This window comes from Balearica regulorum, chromosome 10 (assembly GCF_011004875.1).
Source record: "Balearica regulorum gibbericeps isolate bBalReg1 chromosome 10, bBalReg1.pri, whole genome shotgun sequence".
NCBI classification, from domain to species: Eukaryota; Metazoa; Chordata; class Aves; order Gruiformes; family Gruidae; genus Balearica; species Balearica regulorum.
Window position 1 is genome coordinate 19248622 of NC_046193.1, and position 21621 is coordinate 19270242.

At 43.0% G+C, this 21621-nt stretch overlaps 1 protein-coding gene across 21 annotated transcripts in view; it reads right to left on the reverse strand.

Annotated features, from left to right (window-relative positions):
- Positions 1–2164: 2164 nt before the first annotated feature.
- FOXP1 (forkhead box P1) overlaps positions 2165–21621 on the reverse strand; it is a 390389-nt gene continuing 370932 nt past the window's right edge. For 17 of the 21 annotated variants that reach the window (XM_075762434.1, XM_075762440.1, XM_075762441.1 and 14 more), the window contains 5 exons: positions 18758–18879; positions 16571–16640; positions 14578–14616; positions 12775–12941; positions 2165–7055 (listed from right to left, as the gene is read on the reverse strand). In XM_075762434.1, the coding sequence (XP_075618549.1) occupies positions 6911–7055; positions 12775–12941; positions 14578–14616; positions 16571–16640; positions 18758–18879 (543 nt within the window). In that variant the 3' untranslated portion in view covers positions 2165–6910. The remainder of the gene's footprint in view (positions 7056–12774; positions 12942–14577; positions 14617–16570; positions 16641–18757; positions 18880–21621) is intronic. The other 4 variants (XM_075762443.1, XM_075762442.1, XM_075762450.1 and 1 more) reach the window with 1 other exon arrangement.

Genomic DNA, 21621 nt, shown 5'->3' on the forward strand with positions numbered 1-21621 from the left:
GGAATTAACCACCACTGCAACGAAGATGAAAGATAGCCCTGATTAACGCACCATTAAACGAACATTTAACATCATCATTGAAGACGGAGCCTGATTAATAGGTCAAGAAGGGCTAATTACACTTTGTTGTGAGGAAGGGTGTGTTATGTGTGTCTGCGTCTGAGCGAGAGGCACCAAGAATTGCTAGTCCCTTAAATTAGGCCAATAATGTGAAATTTGTCATGCTCTGTGCTCGTGGCCCAAGTTAAATGTCACCGTTCAGATCATCTGCAGAGAGCAGCTGGGTGTGCATGGAGCACGTCGGCTGCCGCGTCCTCCTGGGCCTCCAGCTCCTCTGCTGGGACCCCCTTATCTTCTGCTGCTTTTCCCTCCAGCACAGGAGAAACCCAGAAAAACTATGCACTGGCTCTGGTTTTCCTTGGAAACTACTCAGAGACGCATTGCCTCACCGCTGACCATAAAAGTGCTTTTCAGCTGTGGTGGAAAACAGCGTTTCTGACTGGAAAAGGTATTTCCCAGCTGGCTGTTGCTGGTGGCAGCGCTGTGAAGTAGGAAGGCATTTTGAGATGTTCCACAGTAACGGCTGCCAGGGAGGAGAAATGGAATTATTAACACAAAGGTGATACAAACCACACGATTTTGTGTACGACATCCAGCAAAGAGCCAGGCTCTCATCCACTGCTAGGGAACAGTAACTCAGCAGGAGGGCAAGGGGCTAATCCTGCTCCTCAACTTGGTGCCAGCTCCTCAGCACCACTTGGCACCTACCCCGGCAGCTCTCCTTGAATCGGAGGCCACCGAAAGCCAGCAGACGACAAACGTGGCCAGGCCTCCCGCGTGCAACGGGCACGCCAGCGCGGAGGTGTCCGGGAAGGTGCAGTCCCCAAGTCATCTCTGATGGCTGCACAGCTCATGACCCGCCTGGCTGCACCCCAGGTGACCTGTACGGGGACACGTTGTCCTCAGAGGAGCCGAGAGCCCTCCTGGGATTCATTCGGGGACATATTCCCTACCTGGAGCTGGCTCTCCCACCCACGTTTCAGAGACGCAGAGCGCTCCTCACAAAACATACATCAAGTTCTGACTTCGGACAATTTTAATCCCAAAAGCGGGACCTCTCCGCTTTACTAAAATCTCACTAGTGATAGAAGTGCAATACATGACAAAACTCAAATTTTAGTCTCTCTATTTTGATTATTAAAATCTACCAGTCAGTACCATTTCGAGACACATTATGAGTGTGCAAAGATTCTCTTCCCCCCTCCCCCCAAAAAAAAAGTAGTTATCTGGTATAATTTTATGATAGAATATTTTTATAAAATCATTTGTACTAATTTAAGCATTTATCATTATATGCAAAAAGATTTCTTGATGAGAATATTATAGACGGTGCATGTTTTTGACATTAGCATTTTATTTGGATGACTAATCTTGCAGATGTGAAATTTTAATGAATTATTCATGAAAAATCTCTCCTCTGAAATTTCAGTTTGCTGCTAATGCTAGTTATTAAACATTTTATTTTTCTTTATAAAACTTGATGAAGAAAATAAATGTGTGCTTACTCGAAAGAAAAGAAGGTGGGGTTTTCCTTTAAAGTTTGTCTCGGGTGACAGCGCGACTTGGGACTTTGCTCCTCATGGTTTCGCAGACCGGGAGGTTGATCCTGCAACCCCCCTTTTGCATAGGGACAACATGCGTTGAACCCTTCCTACCGAAGCCAGCAGCACAGCTCCCGTTAGGGCATCGCACCCGGAAGGATTTGCTCGATGAGACCCTGAACCCCTTCTTTCCTGCTTTCCTCTTTGGAGCCCAAGGAGAAAGCAAATACCCTCAACTCCCTGTGACACTAATGGTCAAATGCCGATGGACTTTTCCGAGAAAGTGGATGAATTCTTTGAATGACAGCATCTTCCTCGCTTCCAGTGCCCAAGCAACAACCGACCTGTCCAGACCGGCCGTGAAACCGTCGCTAAAATATCTTGTGAATTGATGTGGTTGGGGGTGACCCAAGGAGAGCGATGAGACTGTCCATGAACGTGCTGGGCTACGTGTGAGATGCAACCAGCTGCTCCATGGATCAGCGCTGGGGCCCGGGGCCTCAGGGGATGCGACACGGGAGTCAATGGGGTGGGGAACACAAAACAAAAACTTAGGACATGGCAACTTGCATTACCAGTGTGAACAACCAGCATTTTTATTGCATTTGAGAATGCTATAATGTCAGTAATTAGTACTGACTACACAACATTTTTTATTGTCTGTATCAACAGACATGGAATGATGGAATTACAGTTGATGTAAGGAATGAGTTTCTTTTATGCCTTATCAAAAAAAAAAAAAAATAAAAATCTTGTTACTGGCAGCACATACACACGAAGCACCATGCTAACAGTCTGGACTGTACCATTTTCATCAAGGCTTATGGGTAGAAGATACTTTGTTACCTGTTCTGGGCCCATTAAAATGCAGTCATTAACTGCAAATTCACCTCGCAAGACTAGAATACTAAATGACTTCTGAAACATCTAAAAACTCACTCTGAGTTCATTAACCAAAGGTACCAAAGGATTTCAAAAGAGTTTCAACGCTTTTTTTTTTTTCCATGCTATAATGAACGTGAGATTATTGGCGATCTGAAAACTACAATAGTTCAAAATTATTTTTTAAAAACTTTATATTTATATATTTATGTATGTATATATATAAAATATCTAATGATCTTCAATATTTGTAGAACCAGAATCCCTGCCCCAGTCTCTTCCCGAAGCGGGAGCTCCGGCAGAGGGGAGGTGCAGGACCTGCGGCGGGACTCTTGCAAGTGAGAATCAAAAAAGGTAATATTTTTTGTGGTCACTTACTCTACATAAGCCTTGATTTTTCATTTCACTTCTAGTTGAATGCAGAAACCTAACAGGTTTTACATTTACAAACTTTTTTTTTTTTTTTTGTGGACAAGGAAGGCTTTGACTCTCATTCCTGACAGCGATTTACCTGATACATGGTACTACTTTCATAATGTACGCTTTTCTTTGAGAAAAAAAACATGTAACAAATTGTCTTTACATCTTGGCACCTTGTAAAGTTTTTTTTTTTTTTTATACAAAAGTTCAATAGTTTGACACTCCCCATTATTAATCACTACTTCACTGATAAACTTTGAAAGTGTGACCCTGGAATTCATCATGCAAAATATTTACTGCAGCAGGAGAAAAACATTTTTTTTTTAAACAACTTTTTTTTTTTTTTTTCCTTTCAAATATATGAACTTTGTTTAAGACAGCCAGAAAAGGCAGTGGTAAGATAACAGAAGGGGTGGGAAAGTATCAAAAAAAACCAGCTTAAACACAAAAACTGTACAAAAATGCTTCGATCAATGATAACAGGAGAAAAAAAAAAAATCTGTCAACTATGTTACAATTTTAAAAGCTGAAAAAAAAGTCAGGGATTTTCTCCCACATGTCAGCAAATGTCATCCAATATTCTTAAAGCAAGGATAACTAAATAAAATACATGTGCAGCGTATTCTGCAATTCCATTACATACAGTAGTTTTTTTTTTTTTCAAAGCTATTTTTTTAGTATAGTTAATATAAAGCAGTTGCACAAAAAGCAAAAGGTGTTTTGACAAACAGGTCTGCATTTATTCCTTTTGAGGAATGATATCTAAAAAAAGGACCTTTCCACCTTTTCCTCCCTCCCCACCCTCCCCCCAAAAGACAAAGGCTCACACAGACACAGTGGGATATATATGTACAACATAATAAACCCCTCCCTAAAGAAGCAACTGTATATCCAAAGGGATACAGAATCAGAATTGTAAAAATCATAGTGAAGTTTGCTCGATGTAAAGCCTGAGATTTTCAGTTGGTTCTTCTGCAAGGCTGCGACACCTGCCAGATATGTTAAAATCTAATTTTTTATTTCTTTTTCTCTTTTTTTATTTTTTTTATTTTTGCTACAGTCTTTAGACTAAGCATGCAAGACATACAACTAAGTGCAACTGAGTGAAATGTATTTTTTATTTACTCATTCCCTAACAGTTTGGACTGAGGTATGCGTACTAACAGTTTCTCATGCTGTTATCTTTACTCATGTCTAGCTACACATGCTGAGAATGAACTAATCTACCAGATTTTTATCCCCCTTCTGAATACCGAACTAACCAGCAAACCACTCAGTTTAGAAGCACAGGGCTCAATTCTCATGATCCCCATCTGGCTACCGCCGGCACGTCACGAAGCTGCCTGGATATAATTTAAACGAAAAAAAAAATGTTTCAAATGACCACAGACTGCCCTTTTTTTTCTTTTCTTTTTTTTTTGTCTTTTGAAACAGAAAGCAGAGTTGAGTTTTATAAAAGTAACTGCCAATAAAATTTCTTGTACCAAAGCTCGTGAGTGGACAGGAGTGTTATTTCCTTATGAAAAATGCTGACCAAAAACTAAACAAAACTGAGCAAACGTGCCAAGATCAACCCAAATTAAAGCAGTCATCCTAGCACAGTCCCAAAACAGAAGTGGCACACAATCTGTAGAACCAAAGACCAAAAGAATTTTTTTTTCTTTTAATTCTAGAAATACTATTATGTGGTCCAGTTAAATTGTGGGAGCTTTTCTGTTCTCTTCTGTATTTTATTAAACTGTCTCCTTTATCTGATACTCTAATTTTCCGCGAAATAACTGAGTCTTTGCTTTCTCCAGCTCCCTTCTCACAGCTCCACCAGTAACACTGATTCCTAGTTTTAGCCTCAAAAGCTCTCCTCGATTCCTCTTTTACAGACTTTCGTTTTGGTCACTGTAAAGAATTGCAAATAAAAAGTAACAACTTTGGTTCAGACATCTACTTGGCCTTCTAAATTTTCTAGAATAAAGGAGCAGTTTCCCTCTCAGGTTAGCAATAGCCCACATCTTGTCATTTCCCTCTAAATTCTTCAACCTCCTTTGATCAACAATAAGAGGATATTTGGCTTCATAAGATAAAGCATATAACAGAGAACATAATTTACCTTTGTGTAATATCTTTGGTAATTTTAGGAAAAAAAAAAAAGGTACAAAGAAGAATATAAATTAAGCTCTGAAAGGCTTTTTGAAAAAATAAAAAAGCTACAGTCCTACATAAATAAATGAGTGACGGAAAAGTGGTTGCAGAATGAAAATGCTTAGGTGTTTGGTGACTGAGGTTTACTGACCTATCGCAACGAATTTTGTATGTCGTGTTTGCTTTGAAGAGCCTTGCCAGTTTTGCCTAACAAGCCCCGGCGCGAATTCTCTCCTAGATCTCCTGTCTCCTACGGCGAGGTTTCCATACTGGCTGGTGTAATATTGCATAACAATCTTAACTGCAGTACTGGATTTGCACAGCTGAAAATTAACACTTTAGCATTAGTGGGGCTCCGTCCTTATTAACTCCCGTAACAAGTTCAATCTGAAATCTAATTTGTATTCAAACAGATTAATGCCACCAAGCAATCCTGAACTGATGTTTAACCGTGAAACATCACCACGTACAATAACAATTTAATGAAGTCATCTTTCCAACCACTATTTGCAAATGCAAATGCAAAAAGAAAAAAAAATAAAAAAATTGTAATAATAAATGTATAGGTGCCCATCTCGGTAATCTTCGATATTCCAGAAAGATTTGCTGACCCATCAGAACTCGTGTTAAACAACCGAGAACCTGCCACTGTACTATTCATCCTCTAACAAAAGTGAACTCTGTTGGTGCTGCATATGTTTCTTTGTGCTGTTCCATTTTGTGGCATTTGCTAATATTCACCGTTGCTGCCAAAAAAAAAAAAAAATCAAAAAAACCCAAACAACAAAAAATTATATATTAAAAAATACTGCTTTGTGGAATGAATCTGTGTTGCTTCCTACAGTGTTTCTATGTTCATCTGTCATTCATTCTCATTCTTGCAGTACTTCGTTCCTCTCTCTCCGTTGGACAACCCTTCCACATGTATAGTGCAGCATTTGGGACCTTTTCGAAAAACAACAACAAAAAAAAAGGAGACACCGAAATGGAATGTTTTCCATAGCTAAAGAAAACATGGTGGCATCTGAAGGAAACTGGAATGAATGACAGAAAAAACTACAAACAATTCAATGACATTCAGCTTCGTATAATAAAAACACCTATTAACATTCATCACAAAGTACAGAAAACGTTGAAGCCTCCGAGAGGCCCTGGGCCCAGATGAGGCCTGAGGTCAGAACTTAAAATGGTAGAGGAGAAGCGGGGCGGGGGAATAAAAGCAATACATTAAAAAGTTTGGGATAATTTTTTCTTTTAACCCCTCCCCGATATACACGCTCACACGCACACACACATATCCACACACGTGCACACACAGGCCTTCCCCATCCCAAATGGAAGCAAAAAAAAAAAGAAAAAAAAAGAAAAAAAAGGAAAAAACCAACCAAAAAACAAGAAAAAAAATGGAGTAAAGGCAGTGATAATCAACATGCAGTACTGTGCAAATATGTTGTCCATTGGAATCCTTAAAATCTGGGCAAAGACTTGATCTGCAGTTCAGGTGTACATGCTCAGTTTGATGTCCTCAAGTGTCCAAAATTGGCAGGACCTGCAGTCCACAGCTGGCTGCTAAATGCAAGTGAATCAGTTTAGCAAATTTACAACACTGATGTTGACTGTAAGAGAGGAAAATCCCAAGTACCAAACAAGTCCATCCAATGCACAGAGTACAAATTCCTTTTTTCAACAAAAAGTAGAAAAATCAAAAATACTCCCAAATGGGATACTTGATGGCACTAAGAGTTAACATATTTCATAGTTGTCAAAGTGGACTGAGAATCCTCCAGACTGTACAATAATGGAGAGATTTCACAGCTAAGTTTGACGTGTTCTTCCAATCTTCATTCTCAGGATAACGATGTCAGACATACTCATTCTATGTCCTCATTTACAGGTTCATCTTCATAATCTCTGTCGTGATCGAAATCTGGACTGTGGTTGGCTGTTGTCACTAAGGATAGCGGGCCTTCATTTTCATCTGGATCTAATGGTTCTTCTTTGACATGCACGGGGTGCCTGGAAAAACGAAAACACGGTCAGTTGGCAAGTTGATCGTTAAAACCCAGTTCCGACAGCTTGGATGGTTTGGGAAAGGCGAGGCGCTTTGGGCGTGCGGACCCGGTGTGCCAAGCCTAGGAGCTCCAGGTCATCGAGAAGACCCTCAACTTCTGCGCCAGCCACCGAAGCCAAGGGAAGGCTGCGCCGGGCAGGCGTTGCTCAGCTTCCCCAGGAAAACACTCTGGGAGGAGCACCTCGAGAGGGTTTCCGTCTCGGGATCGAGAGAAAACGCTCTCAGCTGACATATTAAGTTGATTAATACAATCTTTGGATAAATAAGCGGAATAAGCATCCGAACGGCAAAGCAGCAGTTTGTCAGCCCGCCGAGCCGGCGGAGGCTGGGCTAATCATCGCTCGCTGTGTGTGCAGCGTCTCTCGTTAACATGCAGAACCTGTGAGACAACTCTCCAGAGGACGACCCCAAGTGAGGTTCTATCATTAATCAACTTCAAGCAAACACAGCAAAGAGACACCATGATACATGCTTTAAACTCCAAATTAATGCATATTTTTACAAACTGTCAATAAGGGAAGAAAAGCCCTGCCAGGAAACACAAACAGAGAGGAAAAGGCTCGCTCAACACAACAATATGATAAGAAAGCACAGTCCTAACGAGAATAATAACACTGTCAGCTGTAAACAAGGCAGAACATGATCCCCAGCTCATGGTGGGCACAAGGATGTACTAAAGAGATGAGATCTGCCAAATTTCTCATTACGGCGTAGCACATGAATAACCCGCAGGGGAACGGGGTTTGGTCATTCAAAACAGGTATGATAACAATTGAAAAATGTTGTTCGTAAATCATATTTACAACAAATCCTATACAAATACAAATTACCTTTTTTTTTGTTCGGCAGCTTTTGAAATGTAAAATAGCCATGTGAGTCAATACTGTCTTGTTGGTGGGGACTTTATAGGAAAGTAGGATTTTATTGACATTACCAAGTATTAATAATGCGACACAGCAATGGAGACCCTGTTTGCTTCCTAAATAATTGATGTTGTAGGCAATCCCTTAAAATAAAGTGTTAATGAGTTCAAGTCCCACTCTGTCTCTCATTGAGTTGATATCCACCTCCTAGAGTCTTGTTTTTCCTCCGTGCGGGCTGATTTAACCCTTTCACATAGGCTACGTGAAAACATAACCCAAAGTGCAAACCTTCATTTGTAAGAACTTTTTCTCTCCTTGTGCAGCTTTGCTTTAAAATGAATGATTTAAAATAGCTGCATTTTGGTTTATGTTTTGTGTGGATAGCAATGACAATACCGTCTGTACTCCACTGCACTGACAGACAGGAAGAATAAATCATCGAAGAGGGAAAATGTACTCGGTAGCCACGTACAAGCCAAAGGTAACCCTGCCTATTTGAAGTGACCAGGGTGAACCAGCTGCACGCTTGTATAGTGGGCAAAAGCTGTATCGCACCCTATTTATTTATTTCGGCTTGAGCCTGCGTCAGTTTAGGAAGCGTCTAACTTGCTGACTACACACATTTCTAATGTGGGCTGTGAATGCCTTTCAAGTCCCTGCATATTTCAACTTTTTGAGTTGTAAGGTGCTAGATCAATACTTAAGTACTAACTGCACCTTCCAACCCATCCGACAAACGAACGGTGGGGAGAAGTGATGCAGTACCCACGCACGCGCACCTTTCCCCTTCAAATTCACTAATACGTCTCCTATCAACACATCCCTGGGAGCAAAGAGGTTCCTCTGCACGTTGTGTAATTTTTGCAAGAGGTGTGAACGTGCTCACCGTCCCAGCGGCTCGCGGCCCTAGTGAACATAAAACCATGATGATTATTTGCAACTAGAAAAACTTATATTATGAATAGGCTGTGGGGCCCCTCACTTGAGAGAAAACATGAAATGAAAAACAGAAGAAAAAGGGGGAAAGAGAGAGAGGCTACACATAGGAACGATAAAGCGTGTGCTACTCGGCCTTTATGGCGGGTGATCTTTTCTACTGCTGGTTTAATTTAAAAGTCTTGCTTGTTGGCTTTCTCGTTTTGATGCTGCTGCTGGGCTTATTTTTTTAATATATATTTTATTTTAATAAAGCGTTATTTTTGAAAACCCAGATGAGAAGTTTTCAAAGGAGAGAGGAGAAGGCATGTCGCGGACGGGAGTTTCTCCGAAGGCTGCTCAGGGGCCACGTCTCGGTGTCCCACCGCATCCCCGCACCACCTCGGGCTCGGCCAGAGGGCAGAAGGGAACCGGTGCCAGCAGATTAAGGCAGATACCCGCTGCGCTCGCAACCACCCCAAACGCTGTGAAAGCTCCTTCAAAGGTCCCTGAACCTTTCCAAAGCAAACTCTGCCCCCCCTCCCCCGGTTTTGGTATGAAAGCAGGTGACACCAGGTGGTTTTAACTGAGTTTCTCTTTGAGGTTTGGTGCGGTTCCCAGAAGTCAAAAAAGCAAAACTTCAGCAGTGAAAAGCAAAGCAAAAGCACCAAGTTACGAAAAGGGCTGCTCGACCCTGAGCGAGACAAAGCCGGAGAGGGCCACAAAGCCACGGGGGAGGCACGGCCACGCCAGCAGCTCACGTGTTGGACAAACATCAGACAGCGAGCTTGGCAAAAACTCCATCCCCCAAATTAGGAGGGTTATCGGGGTAATACAACCCCCTGGGGAGAGATCTGCATGGAAAACAACAACCAAAAAAATTCATCTCCTTGCGTACTCTGTCAGTTTTAACCTCAAAGTGGCATGTGAGGAGGAAACCTTACTGAATCCGTGATCTTGCTCATACATTTCAGAGTAACTGAAATAAATAAGCTTAAATAAGCTCAAAGACAAAGGGAGACCTTCATCTCTCTCAAGTAAGTCTGAACCTCACCAGAACCCTAAACTGGGGAAGGAAAACTTCCTTTAGAGACTATAGAATTCAGTCTCTTGAATTACAGAAAAAGTAAATGCTGGGCTAAGAAAAAAGAAAAAAAAAAAGGGGGGGGGGGAGGGGAAAAAAAAAAAAAAAGGGTTTCCCATTTCTTCTTTATAGTAGCAGAATTTCAGCACATTCCTTTTAAGTAGACGCCTAAGACTCCAGAAGGGGTTAACAATAAATAACCTTGCTGAACACAGATTCCCCTTCTTTTCACATCTGAGTAATTCTTTTGTTTGTCCACTCTGGGAACAGAGGAGTTTTTAATAAAGCTGACTGTTGTTTAAAGCCACTGAGGTCTGGTGGTGCACACAGCATGGAGTAGTTTGCTTTGTGGCTACCTTTGGAGCATATCAGGATGAAAGTGTTATGTCCCCAAGCTGTAATTATGCGACTACTTTCTAGTGTTTCAAAAGGAGGGAGAGAGAAGGAAAAAAAAAAACCAAACCAAAAAAACCCCGAAAACCCTAGCCGTGGTTCAATGTGTCATAAAAAGGAAACGAATGAGCAGTAATAAGACTTCAGCTAAAGTGTTAGACTTCTTAGCTGTCATGTTAACAAGGTCCTTTAAATCTTACAATAAAGTTTAAAGCTTGATTTATTCTAATATACTGAAATTGTTTAAAAAATAATTTGCATTATGACATGGAAATCTGTTCTGAGAAAAAAATTGAAAATGTCATTGACAAAGGAGGCTTAGGGAAAATAAGAGGTTGCACGGCATCTGGAAATCTGCTGTCGTGATTTTATTTAGTAAACAGGGTAAACCCCGCAACGTGTGAATGGTGTTCTGGCTTTAGATCCCTTCAAACTACTGAGAAACACCATTTTAATGGGGAAACTCAGAGGCTGGTATTGGAACATCACCCGGCCACATTTTACTTAAGCAAAAAGAAATGTTCAGCAGAGAACACATATATTATCAATTCTGAGAAAATGAAAACACTCAGGAAACAATCATTTCCATATTACAACAGAAAATTGGATTTTCTGGTGAATAATGAAAATGAGGCATCCCTCCCCCCGTCCTCCTCTCTCTCCAGTATTTGTTCTGTGCCCCTCACCTTGGTATCAATGTGCTAAGAGATGATTATTAAGTGCAACAAAGGCCACGGCTATGCACAGTTCTGGAAGATGTCCTAGCCTGTTTCAACTCGGCTATTTTTCCCTCCTCGCAGACTCTTCAAAGACAACGAAACCTTAGGTGAAATGAGAAGTGCATGAACTACACTAGCCTCGAACTTGCAAAAAAATAATTACTTGGATTAACGCAACATCATAAACGTTTATCCCTGTCTGCTAGGCCAGGAGAAACCCTTGGGAGAAGTCCTGTTTCTGGAGAAACACCATATCCCTCCACTCCTCCTCCACGCCGGCCCTACATGCTCATGGGCAGAGGATAACGAATTGTGACTAAAACCGCCTCAAGATGAATCCGTTTGTGAGAGACAGAAAGTGTGTCATGCAACGCTACTTTGGGAGAGATAATTAATACTGCACAAACAATCACTGGAAAAGCTAAACACATTATTTGAATGTTTTGAAGTAAATGGTAAAAGACAATGTTTAAATTAATTATTAATTAAAAATGAATGTTGCCATCTTTAAAGATTTTTTTTTCAAAGCACTTTGTGCACTGATTGAAAATGCTGCAATATCAAAGTATCCAGAGCCTCAGATTCCTTCGTGCCCCCTCCCCTCTGACAACACATTATGCAGGTGAGAAACTTTTTTGACATTAAATGCTAATTAGTTTCACAACTAATTACTATCGTGGTAGTAGGTTAATGTTTTTTCTACTTTTTGATTTAGACTTACTTTTGTAAATCCCCTATTCAAATTACTTTGAAGTAAAAGACTACAAATTACTTCTCTTTTTCATGCGTAATGTGAGCCGTGGCAAGCCAGCCAGTAATTTCACAGCCCGTTTTAAGGAACAGGCAGAAAAAGGCAGCGCGGCTCTCGCACCCGGTCGCTCGCGCAGGTAGCCAACCGCTCCGCAGAGTTTTTAGAGAACTACAAGACTTATAAACTCCGGCTTCCTCACCAGCCGCCAATTACCCGGGATGTAATTCGAGGGGAGGGGGGGAATTTACAGCTTTGCAAACTCACTCCGTCACCCCATAAATACCGAACACACCCATCGGGGCATCACACCCTTCCTGCCTTACCCTTTCCTGCGCCAGCTCGCTGCCCGGGTGCCATTCACGTTGAGCAGGGACAGCGATCCCCCATTACTTCATGCGGTTATATATGCACTCATTATACTGCCGTCTGTTGCTATAATGCTCCTATTAATTTTCCTTTTGATATTTTAAGAGCAATCTATAAATCACGCAGACCTTCACGTGTGCCATCGTTAATGCTAGCAAGACCGTTGTGCGTCGAGTGGGTATTTTTTTAGACCCGCCAAACAAGGCCGTTTCCCAGCTCTGCCCCGCTGGCCGTGCTTGTTGCGTGGACCGAAGGGGAGAGAAATCATGGATTTTTTCTCCAAGAAATGCAGTTGCCTATGAGGTTTTCCAAGGTTTAAAGAAGAGAACTGCAAACAAGTTAACAATTTTATAGCTCTGTGTGCTTGTCAGGCTGGATTGAGCTGATTGGTTTTATGTAAAAGTTGGAAAACTGCCGTTCTAGGTTCTAACGAACCTAAGCATGTCCCCAGATGGAGATGTCTGCTCTTGCTGCTCCATCCACGAACCTCAGGAACCAACCGCGAAGGCGTCTGGAGCCACATGTCAGCAAAGACAACGCCTAGAACCACGCACGTGCCTCTGCCGTACTTACATTGCTTGCATAGGGGAACGTCCTGGACTACTGTCACTCCCGTTACTGTTCGTATGCTCCATTGCACCATTAAGCTCTTCCCTCATCGCGTTGGCTAAATTGCCCAGAGTGGGATTTCCCATGGAAGCAGTAGTGTATAGAGGTATACTGTTCTCAGCCATTGAAGCCTGTCAGGGACACAAACACATATATGAAGAGCCATGACTTAACATTTTTATACATTGCACAACACACTCACTTCTTCCAAAACATTCTCCACATTTACATTATTTGCAATTACTGTTTTTTTTAAATATTGTGCTGATAGGTATTACCCTGATTCCACCAAGGGAAATTTAACATCATTTACATCTGGGTTTAAGCATTCATAGCTGTATTAGCTTGTGAGAGGATGGAGCTTTCCATTCCCTATTTGGCATTACACCCCCTGGACAAAAATAAATTGTCCTTTTCCTATTTTCATTTTGCAAAATTATGTTTGGGGCATTGGGGTTTTTTGTGGCTTAGGTCTGAGTTTGGGTTTTGTTTTTTAATGAAACGGGGGAAAAAAATTCGAACTCGCTCAACTGATAACTCCTTTCTACCGGAGCAAATGGGCACCAAGCGGGAAGGCAGCGTTACCGAGTTTGGTTTTTCTCGTCACACAAGCACAAAGCTGCAGGTAGCACTAAATGGATCAGTCTGAGTTGCTGAACCAGTCCATGTGAAATTTTTTAAGCCTCTGCAACCCAGCCCTTACCTTAACTATTACAGATCTGACCGTTTTATTTTGATTTTTCCTTGTTCTAAAGAAATACCACGCAGAGGCACACTGGAGTTAACTTTCTAAATGGAAATCTTTGTAGGAAGAGAATGAACTGTTAAATATTTTCCTTCTGATTCCCACCGTTCTGCCTGCTAATATTTACTGTGTGTCAGCATTAGCTCATGTTGACGGCACAGTCCTGTGCCCGGCACGGCAGCGGTGGGAGCGCAGAAGCCCCGAGCCCCGGAGGAGCCCAGGGTTTGGCGGGGATGGGATGCACGGCTTTCCGAGGCAGTAGCGCCCAGGGACTCGAAGGACGTTTAACCGTTTCACCCATCCCAGCCGGATCCGGCTGACATCATCTGCAGCTCCCTGAGCCGTGTCAGCGCCGGAGAGCCACAGACGCTGGCTCGGCAGCGCTCGACCTGCTCCAGGGAGAGGTCAGCCGGCTGCGGCGACCGAGCCAAAAAAATCCATCAGGCTCTGGGTCTGCATGATGCAAACCCTGCCCGTGGGAGGGGAATTCATGCAAACGTACTCCCCACCGAACGCTCTCGCCCGCTCCTAATTCGCGGGACAAAACTCCTTGCTTGTTGCCATCCGAGCCGGCAGAGTTGTTCTCAGGCAAGCACAGCCAGAGACCCGGTGGGGGGAGACGGGATGGGAAGAGGGGGCACGACCAGCCCTGACTGCAGCATCTTCAGGAGCACGGCCCCTTTTATCCTTCCTTACGTTGACCTCTCCGTGTGCAGCCCTATGTGTCACACGTGATTACAAAAGCTATTCTAACAGGGAGGATTATTTTTATCTTCTTGATTCAACAACCGGCAAACTCATTGTGATTAGGGGATGCAAAGAATGGTTCACATTTCCTGCACTTGGCAAAATAATGACTCAAGTTCTTCACCCATAGTGATAACTTGTAATTGCAGTAAAGCAATTTACTGGGGGAGAGGTGGGACACGAGGAGTATCTGCTATAGAGATAATAATAGGGGAGGGGGGAGTTTTGGGAGCCCCCGGTGACCCACTGGGAAAAGAGAGCTGGAGTCCCCGTACCTTCCACACACAGAGAGGGGAGAGAGCTGCTTCTTCTCCCTGGCCGCGAGGGAAAACAGATGGAGGAGACGTCAGAGGGGTCTGGGTGAAGGAGAGGGGCGGCTCTGCCACCCCACAGGAAAACAAAAACACACCCTGGCATCCCGGTGGCACATAGCAGCGTCCCCTGGCCTGCGGTGAGGCGGCCGCTGCGCTGACGGGGATGTGTAAAGAGCCTGTCTTTGCAGATGCCCGCAAAAGCTGGGGGAACATTGCTTGTTAATTATTAATTAGACTGAACGTGGGCACTGGCAGGTAAAGCAGCCCTGTGTCCCAGGAGGAAGGTTATGGCCCAAGCGGGGTCCGAGCTGCCCAGGCAGCTTCGCCCAAACCCCCGTACGGCACCCGAGCACCCGCCGGGATTTTGTCTCCAAAATCCAACGGTGGGGGGAGAGCAGCGAGGAACCCCCTGGTGTATTTTTAACCTAAAAGAGGACCTGTCTCAGTGCAATGAATATTGTTCATCCCCCGTTTATTATAGGGGCCACATGAGCGGTAGCAAATCTCTCCATCAATTCCGTTCACAAGATGCTGGGGGACGGGGGGGAGGCACGAGTACGTGCCGCTTCCAGGAAAAGCGGGAAATGGAAACAGTTTTGGAGGTTATCACAAAAGACAAGAATGGATGGAGATGACGACAACGACACGTGTTTCAGAAATAAAACACGAACAGTTCCGTATGATAAGCATATTAATTGAAATTAGTCACATAGTTAACAATGTGAAGAAATGCAGGATCATTTCATTTTTGCCTTTCAGCCTCATGAATGTAAAATGTGCTTGTAATCTTAATACTATTCAAGAGACAAAGCAGTCTTTAAAAATCACACTTCACAAGACTCAAGGGAAAATAAGTTACTAATGAATGGTATTTACAGTTGCTTCATTTAAACATGCTTTCATTTGCTTTTCAGAAGTTACCGCATAAACTCATATAATTAGAAGAAATGCAGAACATCGCTTTTCTCCTAATAATCTGTTTCTTGGTTCTGAAACGAGAAGTCTGCTAAACCCTTCCACAAAACACGGTTGCCCAAGCAAATATCCACGGTCGTCAGTGAACTTCTCCAGAAGGGACCCTCAACAAACAGCCGGGGTGCAGCCACGGGCAGTGCTGCCTCCGGGATTAATTCACACTATATGGAACAGGCTTGAACCCACACAAACTGCACCCTCCCCACCCCCAATTCTGGGCACGGCAACGCATTTGTACCTTTGGTTCATACAGAGAAAGCTGACTTGACCTGGGTTTTTTGAGATAGACTCAGGAATTTGTAGAGCGGGGAAAAAAAATGCCAACCTGACATACAGCACATGAAAAAGGGCTGGAGACGCGCACACTTTTAGGCTGCGAGTTATTAATTGTGCACCGACACTTTGTGTATTTCTACATCGTCAAACCCAGAATTTTTGTCTTACAATTACAGTACAGTTTACACCAATAAAACCAATCTTTTTTTCTTTTTTTTTCCTACAGGATTTGCAACATTTATTTTTTACCAACAATAGGAAAATATGCAAAAAATAGCCCTTAAAAGAAAAGGGGGAAAAATGATCTGCTTTCTCTTTAAACCCATGAACAATAGAAGGTCACGTGCCGCAGTATCCTATCATTCAGCACATTAATAGCTGTGCTAGAGTAATTACACTTGTGGTATTTTTGCCTCAAGTGAAATTCTGAAATAAGAGGATGGAAATTATGATACTGCTGATAAATATTAATAAGTGAACTTTTAATTTTTTTGCCACAATATTCAAAATGCTAAGCATCTAGCTAATGCTGAAGCAGCCTGATATGTGTTTGCCTCCAGGGACTATGATGCTTTATGCACTTAAGAAAAAAGTTTAACGGAATTAAAATTTAATATCTAATTAGAGCAAGGCTAATATATTTTGAAATGAGTGGGGAAGACACACGCCTCTGTTGCATATTTGCTACAGTCATTAATCTTACCTGTAAAGCAGCATTGAGAGGTGTGCAGTAGGTGTGGCTGGTCTGTATGTTTTTAATAAGAGAAGGGTTACTGCATAAGAAAAACATAAAAAGGAGAGTTAAATGCAACCAACTTCTGTGCGAGCGTTTCAAGCATGTAATGCTTCCTCCCACACCAGAAAACTAAAGCTGAGACTGTTTTTCCACAAGTCCTCTTTCATTTCTCTTTTTCTATTTTTTTTTTTTTTAATTTAAAGAAAATATCTGAGTTTTAGGCTGTGGTTATCATATTTGCCTTTACTAAATAAGGAACATCATTATCTCTCGACGTTACCTCGCCATGTGTTCTACTACCCTGCGTTAGTAGCACATCTTGGCATCTCTGCTCATTTTAGCTGTGTTCAGGAGAAATTCTCCAATATTCGTCGTGTCTGGGAGCCAGTTACCATGTAAAGGTCCATCGTGAGGAGGCTATGATCAAAAGCATCACGGGATATTTTAAATACTACTTCAGGCAAATTATTCTCCAAGTTGCTGGCAGCGGAGTCCCTTGCAACGGAGCAGGGGACTGGGATGAGAGAGGATTTGAGCGGCGTTATTTCCTGCCAGGCAAATGGCGAGTGGTCCCGGTGAGGGACTGTCCCCCAGCATCACCCCAAAAAGTCTGGGGTTGTGGGCATGAAGGCACCGTGGCAGGTACTGCTGCATCGCAGCAAAAAGGTATGGACCACACTGCCCTGAAGGTTGTTTTAATAAAAAAAATTCTGGTGTGTCATTTTGGACCCTTGCTTTAGTCATCTTAAGTTTACATGAGGGGCCGGATTTGAGGAAAATGAAGAGCAAGCACATCCGTGCTCTCTTTAGCGGACATCTACATATCACTCTTTCCACCGGAGGGAAAAAGAAATTAAAAAAAAAAAAAAATCATCAAACACAAATTGGATAAAAAGTGCCAATGCAGAAAATCTCCAAAAAGTTTTATCGCTCACTGGGCATATGTATTTTTGCTTTTCTCATGTGGGAATGAATCATAGTGAGAAGAGTCTTAACTGAGCCCCACCCACAGGGACCGGCAAGGATCAGTTGTCCTGGAGAGTTGGCCTTCGAGTAAAGGTCAAAGAAAATTGCTTGGGGAACCCCAGGAATACTGGTGCGTGGCTGTTGTAGACACAGGATGGCCTGCTGATTATCATCTTTACAGCTGGTCTCACCGCACTTTCCAACTTCAAAAAGTTAATTGAATGTTTCTGTCTTATAAGCACCTTACTCTATTTCTGATTAAGAGTTGCAAAACAAAGCATACAACTGAAAGCAAAGGAAAATATCAGAATTAAAACTTATCTGAAGCCTTTCCTGGCATATATCTCTCTTCCTGACAGGTCTACAGCAGCATAGCTGCACTAGCGTGGATAATTATTTTAGTCTACATTGCACTATGAACAAATGCTATAACAAACATGTCAAAGTAGAGGTATTATTACAGGCATTTGGATTATCAGAGTAGGACACACAAAATACACGTAACAACCAAAAATTTAGTTTCTTTAGCAGCAAAGGTGATGTCACTATTTCATGAAATGCAAGTCTACATGAGATGGGTAAATCATGCAAAGCAAAGCAACAGCAGAAAAAAAAAATTAAAGCAAGTAAAAGCTCTTACTGTGCAACAAGCTCGCCAAAGTTTTCATCAGGGCAGTATTTTCGAGGACGGCCTCGTTGAATATGACGGCCACGTTTAAACTCTTCATCATCAACAGTCCAAAAGGACCCAAACTCATCCTCTACTCTGATAAAGCACTTATGCAGTGAGAGGTTGGTGCGAATGGCACCCTGGGACAAGAGCAGCAGCAAAGGAGATGAAGTGGAAACAAAGGGACACGGGATCGGGGACAGAACAGACATCAAATACAGGGAAAAGGAAAAAGAAAATAAAATGCAATAAGCATAAGCAAATGGTTTGTGAGGGTTAATATGCATTGCCACCTAAAAGCTACTAGCATGTGATGCAACAAACACCAAGCAAGCAGGGTCAGGGTACTGGTGGGCATACAAACAGTAGTGATGAGATGTTTGTCTTGGTTTCCCTTAACTGAAACAATGCGAAACCACCTGTGGTTGGTCTAACACCAGCTAGCAGCCAAAAGCCTCTACGTTAAACTGTAAGCATGATCCAAGCTAGGCTAAGAAGTTCAAACATGGTGGACATACCCACTGATCTTTTGTGGCCTTCGTTTTTGGAACTCTAGTTCATCCACTGTCCATACTGCCCCTTTAACGTTTTCTACTCGCACAAAACACTTGTGAAGACTAAGATTATGACGCACTGCATTCTGCAGCAAGTATAAAAGAGAAAACATTCAAAAACTTTCTATGAGAAAATGCTCATCATTGTCCAAGAACAGCAGCACAGTCAGCTTGACAGTCCTCATTTTGCAACGTTAAGCCCCTTCCCCTCCCCACACCCGCTCGCTTTCCCCGGCTCTTTACAGCTTATTTTTCCAAAGACAGAATACATATAAAAGCTTAAACCCAAGATTAGAAATTCAAGTTATTCTTATCAATTATCCCCAGTGTGAATGAGAACAGCCATCATTTTAAGCATGCACGTTGTGTAATACAGCACATTTCATACAGAACACAAGAAGAACATTGCTTAGACATTTTCAAAACAAATATACACGCTCTGCGAAGAGAAACTTCTCCTCTCCTGGAAAAGAAAGCCGTTAGAAAGAACAGAAAGGATTTCATGGAAGTACAGACGGCTCGATTTAGCAGAGAGGCACCGGAGCTGGTGCTGCTGCAGTTTCCCACAGCTGGACTAATGCGAATCAGGTGCTGAACCTCCTTCCACACCCACGGCACGGACCGGCGGCTCGGGGGCTCAGCAGCACCCCACCGGCCGGCACGGCACGGACTCCTGCCTCCACGGCTTGCTCTTATATGGAAGTTGGCTCCTATTTCTGGCAGACTACTGTACTGACTGATCTGAGCCTCTGCCAAGTGAAAACATGAGGAGGGCTCTCCGAAATAAGGTGATAATATCCCCACAGCTCATCGCCCAGAGGGACCCACGCTCGTGGCATCCAATGCTCAGATGTCCTCTCTGCAGCTCGGCGCCGGGGAAGGACGAGCCCCTCCGATGGGCTTGGACCTTTGCTGAAGCCGGACATAACGAGACACCTCACTACGTCATGGCAAGCTGTCGGCTCTTCTGTCCCCGTTCCCTCTGAAACGGTGCCGAGAGCCTTGTTATTCCTCAAACGGAGGGCCATGCTCCTTCCTCCGTTTTAGGAGTTTTCTGAACAAATACCCTACCTACAAAGCTACTCGGATTTGTACGTGGAGCTTGTCCCCAGCGCCGCTGAAAGGGGCTTGGTAAACAGGGAACACAGAAGAAGCCATTTGCTGAAAATATGCAGGCGAACAAACTCCATCCATCATCACTGGCACCATTGATTTAGTCAATCTGGTTGACTCGTTAGCAGGCACAATGCCAGCCAAACACATGGCCTGGGTCTAGGCAACCAAGAGACTACAATTTTTTTTCCTTCCGTTGTCGTCGTCGTCTTTTTTTTTTTTTTTTTTTTAATGAACATCGGGTCTGGATGGTGAAAGGGAGCTCTAATCATGAATGTCTAAATCACTGTGCAAACAAAGGGTACGCGCGGTGCATTTGTCATGTAAATTAAGAGGCAGTGGTGTGTGTGTGCCTTGCAGGGGAAGGCTGAGACTCTTTTGCTACTTTTCCATTTCTCTGCAATCGCTAGTACAGTCCTGGGTACAGGGCAAGAGTCAGGGCTCGAAATGCCTTTGCTCAGCAGATGCTCGAGTGCAAACACATTTCCTCTGGCTGTAGGTGCCCAATCCCAGCTCTGGGGCAGGGTTCGGGCGCTTCGGCTTTTCCACACTGATCTACTTGTGAACTGGTGGAAAAATAAAACTTGAATACGCTTTTCCTCTCAGCAAGGCAGAAATCTAGCAGAAAGTCAACCTGTCCATCTGGGCTGCTTCTTTCTGCCCTTACTTTCTTCTGGTTTTATTTTTTAGTGATTTTTTTTTTTTTTTGGGTTCCCTCCCACCTCCTCCAGATTTCCCGGGTTTTGAAATTTTTGGCAAAATCCCTGATTTTGAGGTGGAGGAAAAACATGCAAACGCCCCACACCTTACAGGCTAAAATCAGCTAGCTCAGCAACTGCTGGTGGGTGCCGCACTGGTGCAACCCGACACAGGGCTGCCGGCCCACATCTGGGTAACTCAGGCAGTTTCCTGTGAAAATGGGAACACTGTCAAGTCTGGAGCAAAATGTAAGAATAATAACGCTATTTCCCCCAGTGAAAGCTGATCTTGTAGCTCATACCAGCAGTTGATCAAATGCACACAGCAAAGTTCAGCGAAGTGAGTCCTCGGAGTTTGTAAACAGTCCCTAAATACACGGTTGAGCAGAAATATTTGTGTTGTTCTTTAAATAAATTTAATGCTGGAGAAATACTTTACAGTCTGTTCTTGTTCTCTTGAAGTCAATGTGGAATTGATGGTTAAGGCTGCCGGATCGGGCTCTTGCTGAATACGTTGAGACGGACAAGTTGAATATTGGCAAGATGTCCATGAAGCGTTGCCCTCGCTTTCTATTTTCCATGTGATCACTTATTTAAGCAGTTCATGGCAGAAAAAAATGGTTTTGTTTCCCCTGCCTCTGGATACTTGCTGTCTAACAGTTTTATTTGAACAATACCCCAACGTTTCGAAGCCACACCTGCAGCCTGTGCCTCATGGCTGCGACTCAGTGCCAGCAAATTACTCCAAAAAATAAAAGCAAACAGACATTGCCTCTGACCTGTCAGAACCAGTTCACAGTGCTCCCCCAGCAATCAGCTTAACAGAAAAATTAGGAGCTATTATTGTAAGATTATATATTTACCTTGTTAAAAATATTTGTATGCAAGCCACTTTTGCAGAAAAATTACCCTGAACGTGCTTGAATGTAGTAAATGAAAGGGTTTGTTATTTTAATAACTGCTCAGGCTCTGCTGTACTGCATTTTGGGAGAGAGGTTCATTTTTTAAAGGGCTTTA